We start from the raw sequence: 18,541 nt of genomic DNA on the forward strand, positions 1-18,541 counted from the left end.
ATCTCTGACGTGTGGTCAGACCGTGGCCCGTGACATGTCTTGTGAATTCTCCGGCCGAAGCTCCAAATAAACCGTCAGTGTTTGCCATCAAAGCTCCAGCTCTCCATCGTGTCTCTCTGAGTCCTGTTTCCAATTGCTTCAGAAGTTTCCCCCACACACACAATGTTTACAATATCTGTTTTTTTTACTGCACATATTTTATATTTTATTACACTCTATTTCAATATTAATACTGCTTTATTTTAATTCTATATTTTACTATATTTTTTAGTATTTTTTTAATGTTATTATAGTGTTCCCTTAAATAGTTAGTTCGTTTTTTTAAAGTTTTTTTTTACTGTTACTGTATGAACCATGACACCAAGTCAAATTCCTCGTACGTGTCAACCTACCTGGTGATAAACCTGTTTCTGATTCTGATTAGCTTCAAATAAGCCAAACCCTCTTAAGCACTAAACACTGAATTATAAGATTGTATTGGCCATTTAATGTCGCAGTACTTCCTAAAATGGATCAGCAAAACAAAAGAGGATGTTTTTTTACTTACCAGAGCAGAGAGCTAGGATAACAGTAGCAGTGGTTAAGTAAAAACACCTTTATGACCCCAAATTGTTCATGGTTTCAGCCGTTAACCACACAAGAACTATCTTGTTCAGTGTTTGTTGTTTGTTGAGGTCATTGTTGTGTTTTTTATTTGTATTTTGTATATCAGTTTGAGTTGCATATTCATTAATCCATCCATGATTACAACCGTGATAAATATTTACAACAGCCATGATCCCCATTGATATGATGCAAGACTTTTAATTGTAGACCTCAACCACAAAAACAAATAAATAGTTAATGGTTCACTAGCACGGATTAGAAAAAGATATATTACCATTATCTTTATTGCTGTAATTATTTTTGCTTTGCATGTCTTACATGTTATCACAGTGTGACAAAGGCAGAGAAGGCAAAAGTACACACATCCTTCACTCAAGTAGAAGTACAGATACTCGTGTTTAAAAATACTCTGGTAAAAGTAGAAGTACTGACTAAACTTCTTTACTCAAGTAAAAGTAAAGAGGGCTTTGAAATGTTCTTAAGTAAAAAGTACCCATAACTAGCAGCTGTTTTAAAGAGTACCTGACCTCCCTTTATATTAATAGAACAATAATGTCATTGTTAGCTAATGAATGTTTCCATGCTGAACAACGGCAACATGACAACGTTTTCATTGGTCCCTCTTCTTTAGAGAAGACCAGGAAGTGATGGATACACGGATCGTGTTCAAATCAATAGGCACGCAATGACTCTAAATAATAATGATCACGCCACCAAACACACATTCAAACTAAAGGAACCAGCCTGTTTGGAAAATGTAAGAAGTAGAAAGTACAGGTATTTGGGTTCAACATGTAAGAAGTAGAAAGTACAGGTATTTGTGTTCAACATGTAAGAAGTAGAAAGTACAGGTATTTGTGTTCAACATGTAAGAAGTAGAAAGTACAGGTATTTGGGTACAAAATGTAAGAAGTAGAAAGTACAGGTATTTGTGTTCAACATGTAAGAAGTAGAAAGTACAGGTATTTGTGTTCAAAGTGTAAGAAGTAGAAAGTACAGGTATTTGTGTTCAACATGTAAGAAGTAGAAAGTACAGGTATTTGGGTACAAAATGTAAGAAGTAGAAAGTACAGGTATTTGTGTTCAACATGTAAGAAGTAGAAAGTACAGGTATTTGTGTTCAAAATGTAAGAAGTAGAAAGTACAGGTATTTGTGTTCAACATGTAAGAAGTAGAAAGTACAGGTATTTGGGTACAAAATGTAAGAAGTCAAAGTAAAAAGTCGTCAGAAAAATAAGTAGTGGAGTAAAGTACTGATACCAGAAAAATGTACTTAAGTACAGTAACAAAGTATTTGTACTCCACTACTTCCCACCTCTGGACAAGGGGTTATATCAGAGATGGACTAGCAAAGTCTTCTCTATATTCTAGAGATTGTAAGTATATATAATTTAGTATATATTTCTACTTATAAAAGCAATGTCTAATTTACAAAGGTTGTTTCCATCAGTCTACTCGTGTCATTTCATTGCTACTCTATGGCTCACTTGCAGCTGATATAAATTGGAGCTTTTATTGAATTAGATTTCATCCTTTGCTGTTTCCATGTTGAAAATCTGATCTGAGGCTTTCAGAGGTTCGAGTAAATCCCTCTAATGTTGAAGCCAAAGGTGCCGATGTTGTGTCATAGCCTTCATAGCCAATCAGATTGCAAGTTCTGCCTTGCTTACGTCTGAATTGTTGCTAACGTTGGGCCTCAGTGTTTTCGACCAGCATCTGTGGGGGCGCCTGTTGAGCTCTGTTAATGTTAATGTTTCTTGTATTTTACAGCATTTTTCGTTGCTTTGTGGTTGTTATGTTACTGTTTGTTGTGAGTGTGTGTAATGTTTCATGAGTATTGTCTTTATTTTGGGTAGTAATAAGGCCAAGAATTGATTGAATATTTCTCAAAATAGTTGCTGTCAAGCCCTGTTTTCGGCAGAATGACTTCTGAGGAGCTGCAGTGTAACTTTACATGTGTCCCTGTGAACATTTCAAACCTAAAATACAAGGTTGTGTAACACCATACAACAGCTCAACGTTTTACAAAAGCAAAACATTTGATTTTCTCTATATACTTTATAGAGTGCTGGAAAGACCTGAACAGGCATTTTGAAGAAAAGTGCTGTAATGTAACTTTAGAAAAGGTGCAGGAACCCTGGAGATAAATCCGTATATCCTCCAAAGAAATGTGCAACAAAAGGCTTTCAATAGATTTGAATATAACAAATTATTCCTTTCATTCTATTCATCCGTCCATTTATCTACCCAGTTGATTCGTTCAGGCTGTACACAGAAGTCAGGGATAACTCTCTTTCAGCTCTCAGATATATAACGTCGGCCTGATGTACAGCGCAGTTCTTCAACCTCCGCTCACACTGAGTACAAAAGTGAGCAGAAAGCTTCTATTCAACTGAAAATGTGCCCAGCTGAGGGGAAATGATTAGGTTCATTTCATGCTTTGATGAAACTTGGAGAAAAATGTAAGCCCGGGGAAAGCAAAGTAAACAAATGTCCTGAGTTTGTCACACAGTGTTATAAAGCTGGGTGTCGTTTACAATTCTAGTTCTGCTGTTAGATACTATTAAATGTTCTAGATTCAAATCATTTGACGGGGCTAAAACAGTTCACATACAACAATAATTTGAGCTGCACAATTCAGACTCATTTTCACTACATACAGTTTATTTATGGACCTGTGATTTAATTTAAAAGAGTTTATTTTGGTTTTTCTGATTACAAAATATAACCATGAGTAGAATTTAACTATGTGCATTTAGTCAAGTTTTAGGGTACTTTAAGGGTCCCTATGATGCTATTTTTTATATCTGTATTTAGTGCCTTTACTGGGGCATGTCTCCACGCTTTAATGTTCAAAAAGCTCTTTATTTTTCTCATACTGCCTGTGCTGCAGCACCTTTTTTCACCCTCTGTCTGAAACCAGAGCCCAGTCTGCTCTGATTGGTTAGCTGGCCGGCTCTGTTGTGATTGGTCAACCGCTTAGAGATGACCCGCCCCTTAGCTTGATAGCAAAACAAATGGTGTTGCTGGTGTGGTATAAGAACAGCTGGTTGTTTAAAGTTTAGTAAAATGGTTTGTCACACGTATGCCTGGTTAATGTTGAGTGATGTTTATGTGTGTGGTTGTGGTCGAGACACTTTTCTTTCTTGGTACTCCTACTTCTGTTTCTACTGTTCATCATACTCGTCATAAACTGTTATTGCTAATCTCGCTATTTTTGGTGCTAATCTCGCCAGTTTTCAGGTCCGAGAGCCGGCAGAACTGCAGTGGAAACACGAGCAACTGGTTTGCAGTCGGGCACCAGCTTTGAGTTTCTGAAGTGTCTTCTTCGTATAATCAGCAGAACACAGAACAGAAAGCCCTTTGAGGAAATCATTTATTTTGAAACCACACAACATCACAGATTAAACATGAACACATTGCTGCATACAACCTGGCAAACGCATACAAATCATAATATGTGCATTACATTTAAAAAAAATAGCATACAGTTAATAATAACCGCACCAGAGGAGCATTTCACATTTAGCCGCTATTACTGTAACACATAATTTAGCGTCCAGCTATACACAAATACAGAAGTGTCGACCGCGACGGATGTGAAAGCATGTTTGAAATATACATTTTGTTCAGGTTGATATTTCAAGGCAATCACACAGAATTAATTCCCATTATCTTTCCATCTTCGGACAGGAAACTAAAGTGCTGCTGGTAGCTTTGAGGTGGCAGCTGAACAAAGAGGCTTCTTCATTCCTCCAATGCATTTTGCATACATTTCCCACTAAAGAGCACAACATCAAAGAGGACTCTTCAAGCAAACAATATAAGGGCTTGAATACAGAAATATCAATAAAAGACACATCAATGGAACCATATTACATTAAGAGAAACATAAATACAGCCAGTTACACAGCAAGATAAAAGCATACGTTTTACACACTTTTTTAAATGTACGGTTTTGCATTGCAAGCCACAAACATAAAGTATTCAAGTTCACATATTTTGTTTCCTCCAGAGCTGGCATCATGGTATTTCCACTTAAATAATTCACATTGAGTACTTGCTGATATCAGTAATACATTCAAATGAATTCAAAAGTAATAACAAGTTACTCTGTGCCTTGTTGTCCATGACTGACACCTGAGCTTCACATTTCCAATGCAAATCTAAAGACAGTTTAATCCCTTATGCTGTAAATCCGCTATAAATAAATGTGATTGATTGATTGATTGATAGATTGTTCTGCTAAAATATACAATAATAATAATGCACATGTTAACAAAGACACAACCCGGGAACACATTCAAGTTACACCACAACAGTGACAGCTTAGCAATACAAATATTACCACTTTTTCATATCCGAGTTCTGCACCTTTTTATTTGTAAACTGAATACTGTATAATGCCCCTTTAAAGAAATAACCTTAATGGCAAGTCAATGTCAATATCTTCCTGGAAAGTAATCATTTTATCACACAAGCAAAAACTAAGCTTATAATGCCGCACATTGACCGTTTTACAAACATAATTCCTACACAATTACTACCAAATCAAGGCACAGTGAGACACCTGCACGTTAGTAATTCACTACATTCACATTCACTACATTGCATGTTGTCTAGCTGAGAAAATATGCAAATATAATTCAAACTCTGTATTACTTTTGATGCTTTTTGATGCGTGCATAGAGGAAAATGGGTAGTTCACGTGGGCGGGAGATTACGCTGCATCACACAGAGAGATTAGAGCCAGGTATCTCTGGTTTTCTACATTTTATAGAGCACTTTGGGTTTAAAGCAAGAACTCTATTTTATCCATATTTTTTATTTACTGTAGCACATTTATTGTACATATTTCTGATATTGATTAATGTAATGCTAAGTCATTTTTCCCTTTATCCAACAGCCATAGTTACAACACCTTAAATGTGTTTTTGATCTTAAGACAGAAATGAATGTCTTTCCCTGCATACAGTATATTTCTTTTAATATTCGGATACTATATTATTTGTACAGCTGTGAGTGTTTCTTATTCTGTTCTTACTTCGTTTTTTATGTTCATGGTCATAATGTTTTGAAAAATATATCGGAGTATGTATACAATACAATCAACAATAAAAGCATTGAAAGAAAATGCTCATTCAAACATAACCCGATTTATATCGATTTTTGTTTTATAACATAGAGCAATGGCACTGAAAACGAGACACAATGTTCTGTATTTTACGAAGTACAATGGGCTTTTTCAAACTATTATAATGTTGGTATTTTTCTGTCTTCTTGTGTGTCTGTATAGGTATTATTAGTTTCCAGACAGTCTGTGTCTCTTGGCGGACATGCAGTGTCTTGTGTAATTACCCTCTTCAAACTTTCCTTGCAACCTTTTTCTTGTGCCATAAAAGACAGATTTGAGTCATCAGGGATCCTGAAGCTAATCAAGCTCCTACGGTCTGTAAGGGTTGTTTTTTTTACTCCAAGATATGTGATTTAGTGTATTTATTTCATCCACCCATTCATTTGTTTTCCACGGGTATCAACAACTTCTTCCCTTATACAGTATACGATTTGTTTTATACGAAAGGGATTCAGAACCGAGTGTGTCTTATTAGTACGCTGACCCGGTTGTTACCGTAACCCTGGTTCCCTCGACAAAAAGCCTATTGGATTCCTCCATTGGATTTTGAATTATTGCAGAATAAATACTCTATGGCACTTGCACATTTTGTTCAGCAAGACAATCTCCACCTATTAATACCATTGATATGATTTGTGTTATAAACAAACTACACCACAGTCACATGACTTCATGTCAACGATTAGGCTGAAGGCAGACTGGTGTTCTCGACTATGTTGTGTCTCTATTGCAAACAACATGTTTGATTATATTTATCCTGACTTTGCATTTTGAATACTTGAACGTTTTTTAAAGGTGTCATGCTTGTCAGGTAGAGGCTATTTACAATATTGTGTTTCTTATAGACATTGAGGTAGTTGACCAAGAGCTTTTGCCTTTATAATACTTTATAATACTGTAAGGAGAGCTTACAATGAGTTTCACTCTTCTGCAATGTTGTGGAGGTAGATGAATTGTGTTGTTAATTACAATAACTCCACATGACCTCTGTAGAGGCAACTAGTAAGACCAACGTGTCCACCTTCAAATGGTTTATTAACTGTAACGAAGCCATTAATGAATAGGTCCATTATCGTTGTCCCAAAGTCTCAAAGAGTACTTGTTTGTATTTTTACTTCATAACTGAAACAAAATCCTTGTCAAAATAGTTTTGAGGTAATTTGTAGCCAACCAACGATCATTGTTAACACTTGATGATAAAAGCACTGTCAAGAACAACACAAGCATGTGCATTTTCAAAACACGCTCCATTTCCGTCTGACTGGGTTTGTATGGGTTCTATTTCTGCTGCCATTTCTGTCTGAGGCGATTGAATGTGACAATATGAACACACAACATGACAAGTGCCATGATGAGAAGATTGCACATAATGTCCGGATGCTTAGAACGAACGCCTTTCAGAGTCTAAGCAAATCAATTCTCCGTAGCTTCTATTAAAGTGCTGTCTAAACCAAATCGCTTCTGTCATTAGATTTAGATAGCACATCATACTTAACAATACAATTTAAAACATGCAGGCGTGCCATTAAGTAGGTCCCTTCTCGTTGTAATCGTCAAGCCCCTGATAAATACTAACTGGACATTGCATGTGAAGACTTACATTATCGTCACACTATCGTGCTCAGCCAATTGTTTTGCTGATAGGCAGAGAGGAGCAGAAACAACAGGCTCTTACACCATTGTGATGTGTCAAACCATGGTCAGCCTTGCCTTCCCTCTTCATCTTATTGGCCATTTCAATTTATTCTCCACATTGCCTCCAAATCATCCTTGTCCTACATTAAAATCTGTCTAGAACTTAGTAGAATATTGCTGATATAAAGTAGAATAGCTTCATTGGACATTCCTGTTTTGTTATCCAAACTGCCACTACTTGGCCATTTGGGTGGGTTAGGTTTATGAATGAGGATTGAGATTGGTTAGGATAATGGTAAGAATATAGAACACTCAGAGTCAGAGAGATATCGTGCATGCCCTCACCATAGTGTGTAGAAAAAGCCATGTGTCTCTGTTTGTTAGGAGAATGTGTGATTCTAGAGCAATGGGCCATCCAAACAATTGTTTACGGGATGATGAGATGTTGGACCAATGGGAATACTTCTAATGTTGGTTAAAAAAACGGCTGCTTAAAGTACTGGGCTAGAAATTACTGTCGTGAAATAATAAGTGCAAAACCAACATATTGTTCAAACTTTCTTTTAGCTTTAACAATACTTTTGGACTTGCTTAGCTGTCTAAATCGTGGCAATCTTGTACATTGTTGTGCTTATCTACAGTAAGGGAATATTTCTCAAATATACAATCGCCCTAAAGTACATTGTGCCACCTCGAGTGCTGTCATCTATGGTGTCCCTGATTGACTGATCATGGCCATGAAGCAATTTGCAAAGTGTTAATATTATAGATGAGGCATTGCCTAGAACTATGGGTATCCATCATACCAAAGAGTGGCTCGATACACATTCAAAATCTGACAATTGATACTAGTCTCTTCCTTGGATCTACAATGCAACATACAATGGCTTTGTTGGGTTCATGTATGGGTAACAGTGTGAACTTCAGATGTCCCACGCCTGATACACTGAAGCTGCCTGTGGACTTGCCCCCTCTGACTCCTCACTATTGCTTCCTTTATTTTGTACTACCGCCATTTCTAACCCTTGATCTGAAAGCCTTCTCTCTGAGTGGACCACCACAGACCCTACCTTTAGACTCTTATCCACCTCGGCTAATTCAGTCAGCTGGTTGACGTTATGGACTCGATTCCTCACTCCCAAGACTAGACGATTGTGATTGATAGTGGCATCTCTGACATCAGACTCTCTACCAGGTGCTTGCACAGACTGGTCTTTCCTCCCCCATCTGACCACCCTGCTCCACAGCTGGCACTGCATGAGGCAACCGAAGGGTCGAGACTTGCAAACAGCCTGGAAACCCTTCTTAAAGTTCTCGTTGTAGTAGCCGTAGATGATAGGGTTGATGCTGGAGTTGGAGAAAGCCAGCCAGTGGGCGAAGGGAAAGATGTAGCTGGTCAGAAGTTCCACCTGGTCCCGGTCGAAGCCTGCGTAGTCAGTCATCATCATGAGGGTCCACAGCGGCAGCCAGGACAGCATGAAGATCAGAGCCACCAAGATGAGCATCTTTATCACCCTGATCTTTTTCTGGGAGATCAATGGCTGGCCAGCCCTTGCAATCACAGAAGACCACAACTTGACTCCGATACTCCCGTACATGAGCATGATGACGGTGAGCGGCACCAGGTAGATGAAAGCAAACAGAACCGACGTGTAAACCTTTCTTATCTGAGGGCTGGCAAAGTTCTCGTAGCAGGAGTACAGGGGGAGCGTTTGGTTGAAGTCATTATTGAGCACCATGTAGTGGAAAGGAACTTTATCCACAGTCAGAGCCACAGCAGCAGGACACATGATAGCCACTGCTAGCGTCCAGATGAACACGATGGCCCCCTTCGCAACCAGAACAGTGGGCTTGGGTTGAAGAGGGTACACTACACACCGAAACCTAAAGATGAAAGCATTGCATGTTAGTGTTAGGAAAATCTCACTCGTCACCGGCTTGAGCTTCAATCTCAGGATCCATGTATTTCTGATCCTCTCCAGAATGGGAGTAGTCATCACATACAGAGCATCAACTAGTTCCTGAACAGTGTCCTTCACATGCTGATATCCAAGAGAGGGAGTTACACAGTCACAAGATGGAGGAATAGAAAGCAGTATTCAATGTTTAGTTCAGATTAGCTCCACGTCAGAAATGATCATGCTTGTCATATGTCTATCTCCATAGAGGCTGAATCATCATGTTAATCACATAGCTATCATATGCCTAAAACAGTCCTGATGCTCTTCTAGGTAATCATACATCCTGTCATGTACACAGCTACAGTTGGGATACCTTTGTTATCATGTGTACTCTGATATTGGAAGAGTACATTCAGTATTTCCCCAACAGTTAGTTATATATGATATATATGTCTTTACATATACCAAAAATTATATTTAACTAAAATACTTCTTGCTTTATACTTTTATTTTCCAATTATGTTTTACATTCATCATTTAGGTTTTAAAATCAAGTTGAATGCCCATCTAAGAAATAGAGATATTTTCCATATTCAAATGTTCTGTCACAGAAGAGTATTGGGGTCAGGTATAAGTTGAAATAAATGAGAAAGGGAAGATATTTTATTTTGTATTTGGTAAAAAAAAGAGTTTTCATATATTTCATAAATGCAATAGTTAGATTTATTCTCAAAGGTTCAACATTTATTCCAGATATTTTTATTTTATTCCAAACAAATTGTAATCCAGATTTGTTCTCAACGTTTCGAGTTCTCAAAATCCAAAATAAAAGGAAATCGTCCTCTTTTTCTCCGTTTGGCCGGCCTTAAAACTGTTCCATATTAGAATTGAATAGAATATATCTGTATTGTCATCATACAAAGTACAACGACATTTCTTTGGCAACTCTCACTGCAGTAAAAAATAAACACAATAAATAATATTTGGTTATGTTCTGTGTCCCTGGAAATGTGCGATGGGGAAATGGAGACAAAGTAGACTGGTAAATATGGGAATAACAACAAACTCACCTCTCAACAGCTATGGCCACCAGAGTGAAGACTGAAGCAGAAACAGACACTCCTTGCACAAAGCCGCTCATCTTACACACTGAATTGGAAAAAGGCCAACCTGTGGAAGAAAGGATAACATCTCATCAGAGAGGAACTCAAGCTGGTAATTCACTGACATGATTATCCCTCTTTGAGACACCCTAGATCAGTTGATTGTACTGATTGTTGTTCAAGAAACAGGTAAATAGGTCAATTACCAAACATCAATGTAATCGCCTATTGTGTAAATGAGGTCTTCTCGAGATCCAGGGTCGATCACCTCCATGGAAATATTCAAAGAGCTCAGTTCAATTGACAATAAATCCATAAAGTCTTTTAAACAATTGTCAATAATTAATCTGGTTTATGTTATTTCCAATTCATCATAATAATACGTTGAATGTACAAAAAAGGTAATACGGTGAATGTGGACTATGAATGTTCTGCCTTTTAGACAAGGACACAGAATAATGGATATTGGGGTTTTTCTCCATTGAGTAATCAAATAATGTTTTTTACTTAAAGTGGACCTATCATGCTATATTTAAATGATATATTGTAGGGCCATACCTATATAAGGTATATTTATACGTTTCTGTTTTCAAAATATCAAACAGATCATGCATTTTAGCCATGCCTCATTTCGCTCTATGTGCTGTTTGCTGTCTACGGGTCTGATTCTGCTGACCACGCCCCCCTGCAGGAGAGGGGAGACGTGCTCTGATCAGCTGCTGGGCTGTCAGAAGAGGGGGAGAAAAAGAGATCTCCGTCCTCCGTGTTTTATTATATAGAGTCGTTATTCGTTTTAAAGCTCAATAAATAACAAAGAAGACGTTTGACCGGCACTTTTCTAATTTTGTCCGGAAGATTTAAACTTTAACGGACATCTTGACCGGCGAAAGTAACTGAAACTGAAACTCTGCCGCACGGTCCCCTCGTTCCTTGGAAGAGGCGGAGAGGTGGGTGTTTGTCATCTGCTGGTGGACTAACTGGAGAGAATTACAGTGCTTGCCTCGATGGGGAGGGATTGCATTGAATTAAAGCAGCGGGAGCAAACGCTTGCCTCGGGGAGGGAGAAAAAAAGCCACAGCGGAGAATAAACAGAAGGGTAACCATGGTAACTACAGTATGGGCGGGAAGTCTTCTTCGCTGCTTTTGTGGCAGACTACAGCGCCACTTACAGGCCTGGCATATGTACTACAGCGTCTCCAGCGCTTTCGAGCGGCAATGGCCGGCCGTGGCCCAACCCCACATTCCCCTGATAGGTGGAGAGTTGGCCCAATAGCCGTAGCGCCACTTCTGTGACGACATAGAAGTGTTCAAATCTGGATCAGTCTGTATCAGATCCGTTGCAGCCCCTTTTTTAGAGATTTGGGTATGGAGGAAAATAGAGAGGGTTGTGTTTTCTGACACTTGGTGAGTTCCCTGGAACACCGGGGACACATATTCATGTATAAAAGACGTACAAAAGTGCATTTTGCATGATAGGTCCCCTTTAACTACATTTGAAGAACTATCCGAACCTCAACACAACGACTCACATATGGTACATCTTAAACAGATGCCTGAAATATAAGATAAAACCATTTTCATATTTTAAATGGAGGATTTAAATGCTTCCGGCTAAAAACTTGAAGGTTTCTAAAGTTTAGGTTGGGCTTCTCAAAGAACACACAGAAAAACATGGCTAATTATTTGTACAGAGAGACAAAACTTAACATTCACTTTTCGAAAATTTGTAGTAGATAAAACTCCTTTTAACTATGTTGTTTGTTTGAAGAAATAATCAAATACAGCTGTACGCTGAATCAGTGGGGGCGACGACAGAACAAAACAGTCACTTTTTAAAGAAAAAACAAGAAATCAAAGTCTTGTGTTGGGAACAAATTGTGTATTATTTTGATATTCCAATTCACAAAGACATGAGTATTTGAATAAATATTGACAAAGACTAAGGAATAGGCGTAAGTCTAATTACTTGTGGCAAAATGCCAACATTAGGTGAGCCATATTATTGAGTTCATAGATCCACATTTGAAGGAATATATACATAATTGGTATTGCACAACAGAGGTGTTCTTGCAGATCTATTATACCTTATTAAGATAACTGATGACTGGCTCTTTAATTGTCAATCTCCCTCTTTATTCACAGCCTGTTAGTGTGAAAGTTAACAACAGTTGATTTCACGTCAGGTGTAGGAGATAGTTTCTAACTCATGAACAGCACTGTGTGCCTGATGTGATCTCCTATGGCGTACAATGTTCTCTCTTTCTATTTGTAGAGGTAATCAAACTAGATGATTGCCAGCACCTGTGATTAATCTGTGAAATTGCAAGTGCTGTTTCACACTGACGAGGGTCTGTATGTGCAGTTTTGATGTGAACTATAAGGATGCCGCTGCGATCTAATGTTATTTGCACTTCAATACAGGGGCATCTCCTCTTGCACTTGATGTAGCCCTTGTATCTTCTCCTGCACTTTATATATCATTGCTGCTACATTGTACTGCCATGTGGTAAATGCTTATATGCTGCTCATGCTCTTTCTGCATATCATGTATTTATTTTGCTATGTATATAAATGTCATGTTCTTAAATGTTGTATGTGAGGGACTACGGATGGAAACTAGCTCAAAGGTAAAATCGGGCATGTTTACGTTTTTAAAGCATTATTTGTTTTAAATGTTCATCAATGTCCCTCTTCAAATAAACGATTAAATGCAAAAACAAATTTGACAGGTAGACATGTGGGATTAATTATTTCTTCTTAATTAAACCATACACACTAGAATCACTGGCTCATATTGCTATTTCAAATCAACTTCGCCTGTTTTGTACACATATTTATAACTATATAAAAAAGTAGAAGTATGGATCCCAGGTCAGGCAAGGTTGTCTTTTTCTCTCTAAGATAGACTTGACATTTACCAATGGGAGGAGATATTTTGGTAATGTGATTGTATTTACTTGCACTATTATCAGTTTTATTGTGTTGCACTGTTGGAGGTGCCTGTGACCTAAGATTTTCATCGACATAACTGCACTGTAGCTACTGTATGCAAGGGTGTAACTTTGGTTTGAGAAGTGGGGGGGACACAAAACAGGGGGTCCTCCGCAATGAAAAATGTTCTCAATTTAATTTAATTTCCTGCCTTTCTACAAATATATTAGGGACTATAGTGTTAACAAATCCAAGAAAAATGTGTAGTGTATATAATGAGTGTGCACACTTATCTAGTATCCTATCCATGTGAACCTGTTTTATTTGTGATGACCTCACATCCTCTAGGGGGGTCCCGGGGCATGCACCCCGGGAAGATTTGTTTTCTTTAAATCGAAGCTAAATGCATCAATCTGGTGCACAAATGAAGAGATGTATGGATACAGTTCTCAACACTCATATAAAACAGAACTGTATATATTTCAATAATCAAAAAGCCATTAGAATATGCTCACAAGCAATAACAAATCATTGATAAACTCCTCTCTATATCTTTATCTTACCTAGTCTGCTTTCTTCCTTTTTATTTATGCATATTTGACTAATCACTCCCCTTTGAAACTGTGTTTTTTTATTTTTGTACTGACCTATAGATAGTACACATTGGAAGGATTTCTTAACTTATTTTATATACAACTAATATTACATAGATGGAAATATTTGTTTACATAGATGACCAAACCGTTTGAGACCCACTGAGATAACTAGACTAAAGTTTACAATCTAATCGCTCAGCGAGTCCTTTACCTCCCTGAGCGTTATCTCTCTCAGTCCGACAGCAGAGAGCTCTCCCTCTCCTTATTGTTGAAACAGCTACTAATCTCCGTTAGCTCCGAGCTAGCACCAAATGCTAACAACAACCCAATCCTCCGTGACGATGACCGCTTGCGTAAAAAAATAAAATAATAAACACATTTAAAAAGTGGGGGGGACACAAATGGGATTTTGAAAAGTGGGGGGGACATGTCCCCCCTGTCCCCAGTGGAAATTACGCCCATGACTGTATGTACGAATGACAATAAAAGCCTTAAATCTTTAAATCTTGAATCTTGAATCTCATATGAGTTTTGAGAAACGGTATGCTGTAGGTAACAATATATGCTACAGAAAGCTCAAATATAATGTGAAAATCTATACTATACTATAGCATCTACAGAAAGACTTCCATGACCACCGATGTAACCGGCATGAGGTATAAGTAAGGCTTTTTGAGAGAGCTTATAGAAAACAAAGGATTGGTACATTTTAAGGTTGTAAAAGTGGTTTAGTGGTTGGAAGGACACAAGAAAGGACACAACCAAAGCACATTGAAGTGACTGTTATTTTGTGTATATTGATGGTTGTGCTTGTATTTATGTTTTAATGTGTGCTACTGTATGTACAAATGTGTCTGTTGATTGTATGTATATACATCTTTTAATATATCTTTGTTTTTGTATTCGGGATTGTGGGAAACTGTATTTCGATCTCTCTGTCTGTACACACAAACTGATAGATTGACAATAAAGTTGACTTTGACTTGACTTCTATTTTCACGAAGGACACTTAAAACAGACATCCTGAGTGGGAGAGCAGCTGAGTCTGAAGCCCACTCTGTATAACGGACCGTCCACACAGCAGCGTTAAAAAAATCTTGGAGGTGGGCGTATCTGAAGCTTGGGGATTTTTTGCGAGCAAGGCACCAACAACCAATCACATGAATCTCCCGCCCCCGACATACGAAGCAAAAAAGCCCGAAGTAAACTGGATATAAACTCCCCAAACAGGCGAAAACATACCACTGTCTCTGCCACCTCCCTCCATGCCTGGCTCCTCCGGTTTATATCCCGGTAGGTAAATAGGGACTGGTCATAAAGCACCGGGTGATTCCCTACCGCTAATTTCTCCTCCATTTTTTGGAATATGAGGAAATGACCTGCGGTATGTCTCTCCCAGCATACACGCGGTTTGATTGGCTAGCGCTTGAACTGTCAGATTTGCATACACAGGATTTGATTGGCTGACGCTTCCACCTCAGCTTCAAAAGTTGAACATTGCTCAACTTTGAATCCTGAAGATCCTGAAAATCTCCGCTCGCCTGCCCACAATGCAGTTCGGCGAAAAGTGAGGCAAAGTGACGTCACCCCATTCAAAGTGAATGGGCAGAAGCGTTTCAAGATTTTTTAACGCTGCTGTGTGGACGCTCCGTAAGGGTCAATGTACTTTTAACCTGTTCCACCCTGAGCCTGTTTTTCAGGTCTCAGGCTCGAAAATGACATTCCAAGAACAAATGACCATATCTTCCCTTCTAAAAGGGTTAAATTAATAATCTTTTTTCTCAAAGTAATGATAAACCTGTGATTTGGATGTAGAAAAGTCAGAATCAATATAGATGTTTTTTATTTTAAAGAAAATTCAGATTGAACATAGTAAAAAACTGTAAATTATAGTGTCCGTCCAAAAATTCTTTTTTACTTATAGTGAAAACCACCCTTGGATGATGGTAAGGTAGACTAAAAGCTTTAGGAATCCAAAGTACAACATATAATAAGTACCCTGTATCAAGATTGATGCAAAACAAGTGACATTTGACCTTTTTAGAGAGATTTAGCACAAAAAAAACACTTCTGGGGTCATTTGGGTGGATTTGACCTATCTCTGGCCCCCCTTGGTCGATTTTGATGAATGAAATCTCTTTATAACCGCTAGAGCCAATGGAATCGAGGGGAAGTTCTATACACACCAACACATTAACAAATAAGGAGTGAGAGTGACGCGTGGCCAAAACCGGAAGCTGCATACACTCTGTTGGCTACCATTAGCAGCTAACTTTTTTGCTCCGATTTTTACATAAAAATTGAATTATGGATTATAAATAATTTTTTCAAAGCCACAGATACATTATTAACCTATGGATCAACCGATGCAGCCGCGTTTTTTCTCGTTTTAATGCCATTGAACACGTCTTTTGATCAGATTGACAGCTACGGTGAGACGATCTCCCGTAAAAGCTCCGTAAAGGTACGTGTTGTGATGTCTGTGTTTGCTTCCCCTGTCGCAAATTCGGATCGCTCAGTGATGATACTATACCTATATAATCTGTGGAGTCTCAGCTTTAATCGGATATATTGTATGTGCAGCTACGATAAGTAATAAGGGTATCTTTATCTTGAGTTCTGTGCTAAAGTGCGTTAGCATTTTTTCGCTTAGTGCTAATTCAGAGGCTTGGTATTACCCTTGTGTTTTGTTTTGGTAAAAATGGTTCATATCTTCAGTTAGCTGAGCTTCTTCCCGTTAATCTGGTGCTACACATTAATAGTTTCATAAATGTGAAGAAGCCCTGAGACACAGTCTTGAAAAAAAACGGTGGGGGGGGGGTCCACTGGGGGGACCGTCGTCCTTAAGAGGTTTTAATAAAGTAGGAGAGCTAAGGAAAGAGAGAGAAGGAGACTTTCAGTGTTTTGTGACAAGAGGACTTTAGTGGTGTGCTCTCCATTTCAGTCCTTTCCTTATCACTTAGAATATGAAGTTGGCTCTTGTTCGCTCGTATTTTAAAGATGTCTTGGTCACTGTTATTTTTAAGAAAAATCTTGGTCACTTATTAATAAACTAGTATACTGTATACACGTATCCTACGCTAGTTTGACAGTTTTGTCTAGATGGAGGCTGACTAAAACAAAACATATAAACTTGTTATTGCTAATTTCACTCTCTGGAGGCCCTTGTTCCTGTTCCCTTCCTTCCTCCGGCATCCTAAGAAATAAATGATATGACTATATTTGTGCTCAAAACTGTACTGGAGTAATTTACTCATCTTCCATAGAACAATATATCCTGTATATACTGTACATGATATTGTATATTAGACTTATTCTGGTAGAGTGTCCGTCTTGAAATAAACTTAAAGGGGACCTATCATGCAAAATGCACTTTTTGATATCTTTTATACATAAATATGTGTCCCCGGTGTGTTGGGGAACTCACGCAGCGTCAGAAAATAAAACCCTCTCTCTTTTCCTCCGTACCCAAATCTCTAAAAACGGGGGTACAACGGAGCTGATCCAGATTTGCGTCCGATATGACGTAATATTGGCAATGTGGACCTACAGCACTATCAGAAAGTTGCTATCAGAATCAATGCCCGACGTGTTTTGGACCTAATATGGTCTTTGTTTACATTAGCAAGCATCGCTAACACTCAGAGCTAACCTGTACTGGAGAGAGCGCATGTGTAAAAAAAGGAACTCACCTTGTGGTAAACCCGCAAGAGAAAAAGCATTTGAGCTCCATGCTGTTTCAGAAATAATCCTTGAAGTGGTTTGCAACATGATGGTATTTAATCACGGGAGCATTTAGCTGTATCTGCCGGGTAATTCTGAGCAGGCATTTGCTCCACCTGCTATTTTAGTTTTTTTCAAGCTAAGGACCCAGAATCAGCATTCCTCTACCAGGGCTGAAACAGAGGGATATGAGGGATGTCTAAAACGCATGATCTGTTTGGTATTTTGGGCAAAACACATCATATACATGTTTTTTATATATTTGTATATATCTGAGACCCATAATATAGGCCTAAAAATAGCATAATAGGAGACCTTTAAGTCGGTATTACCTGTGATGAGGTTGTCCACCAGGGTTGTAGGGATGCAGAAGATGCCCACCAACAGGTCACTGATTGCCAGATTGAAGATGAAGAGATTGGTGACCGTGCGCATACAACGGTTTTTCAACACGATCAAACACACCAAGATGTTTCCCGCCATGCACAGCAGGAAGATGAAGAAGTAGGCCAGGATGTAGCTCACGGCCACATAGAGAGAGTGTTGATAGTACGGGAAATAGGTGATGTTGGGGATGTTGGTGATGTTGGTGATGTTGGTGATGTTGGTGATGTTGGTGATGTTTGCGACATCATGTAGGCTGGCATTTGTAAAGGCTTCTGTGCTGGCTGATCCCTCCTCGAACATGTTGTCCAGGACCTCCATTATTGGGATGAACCAACCCTGCAGGGGGAATCAAACAGAGATTATTTTAGGTGTGTCCCCAACTCAGAATGTATTGGTCATGTCTTGACTATTGTCAAAACGGTTATGGTATTGTTAGTTATTTTGTTTAGTCGTTGACGCTATTTGTTTTGAGAATTGGATGTATGTCTGCAGTACTGAAAGGGAGCGCAGAGCCATAGAAGTAGA

At 38.5% G+C, this 18,541-nt stretch overlaps 1 protein-coding gene across 1 annotated transcript; it reads right to left on the reverse strand.

Moving 5' to 3' along the window:
• Positions 1-8,298: 8,298 nt before the first annotated feature.
• Positions 8,299-18,301, reverse strand: npffr1l2 (neuropeptide FF receptor 1 like 2). Its single transcript, XM_034148541.1, has 3 exons — positions 17,962-18,301; positions 10,347-10,446; positions 8,299-9,259 (listed from the first exon to the last, which is right to left on the reverse strand). Exons 1-3 carry the CDS (start codon positions 18,110-18,112, stop codon positions 8,299-8,301), a joined length of 1,212 nt encoding a protein of 403 aa, XP_034004432.1. The 5' UTR covers positions 18,113-18,301.
• Positions 18,302-18,541: the final 240 nt, after the last annotated feature.

The sequence above is a fragment of the Trematomus bernacchii genome, unplaced genomic scaffold, assembly GCF_902827165.1.
Source record: "Trematomus bernacchii unplaced genomic scaffold, fTreBer1.1, whole genome shotgun sequence".
NCBI classification, from domain to species: Eukaryota; Metazoa; Chordata; class Actinopteri; order Perciformes; family Nototheniidae; genus Trematomus; species Trematomus bernacchii.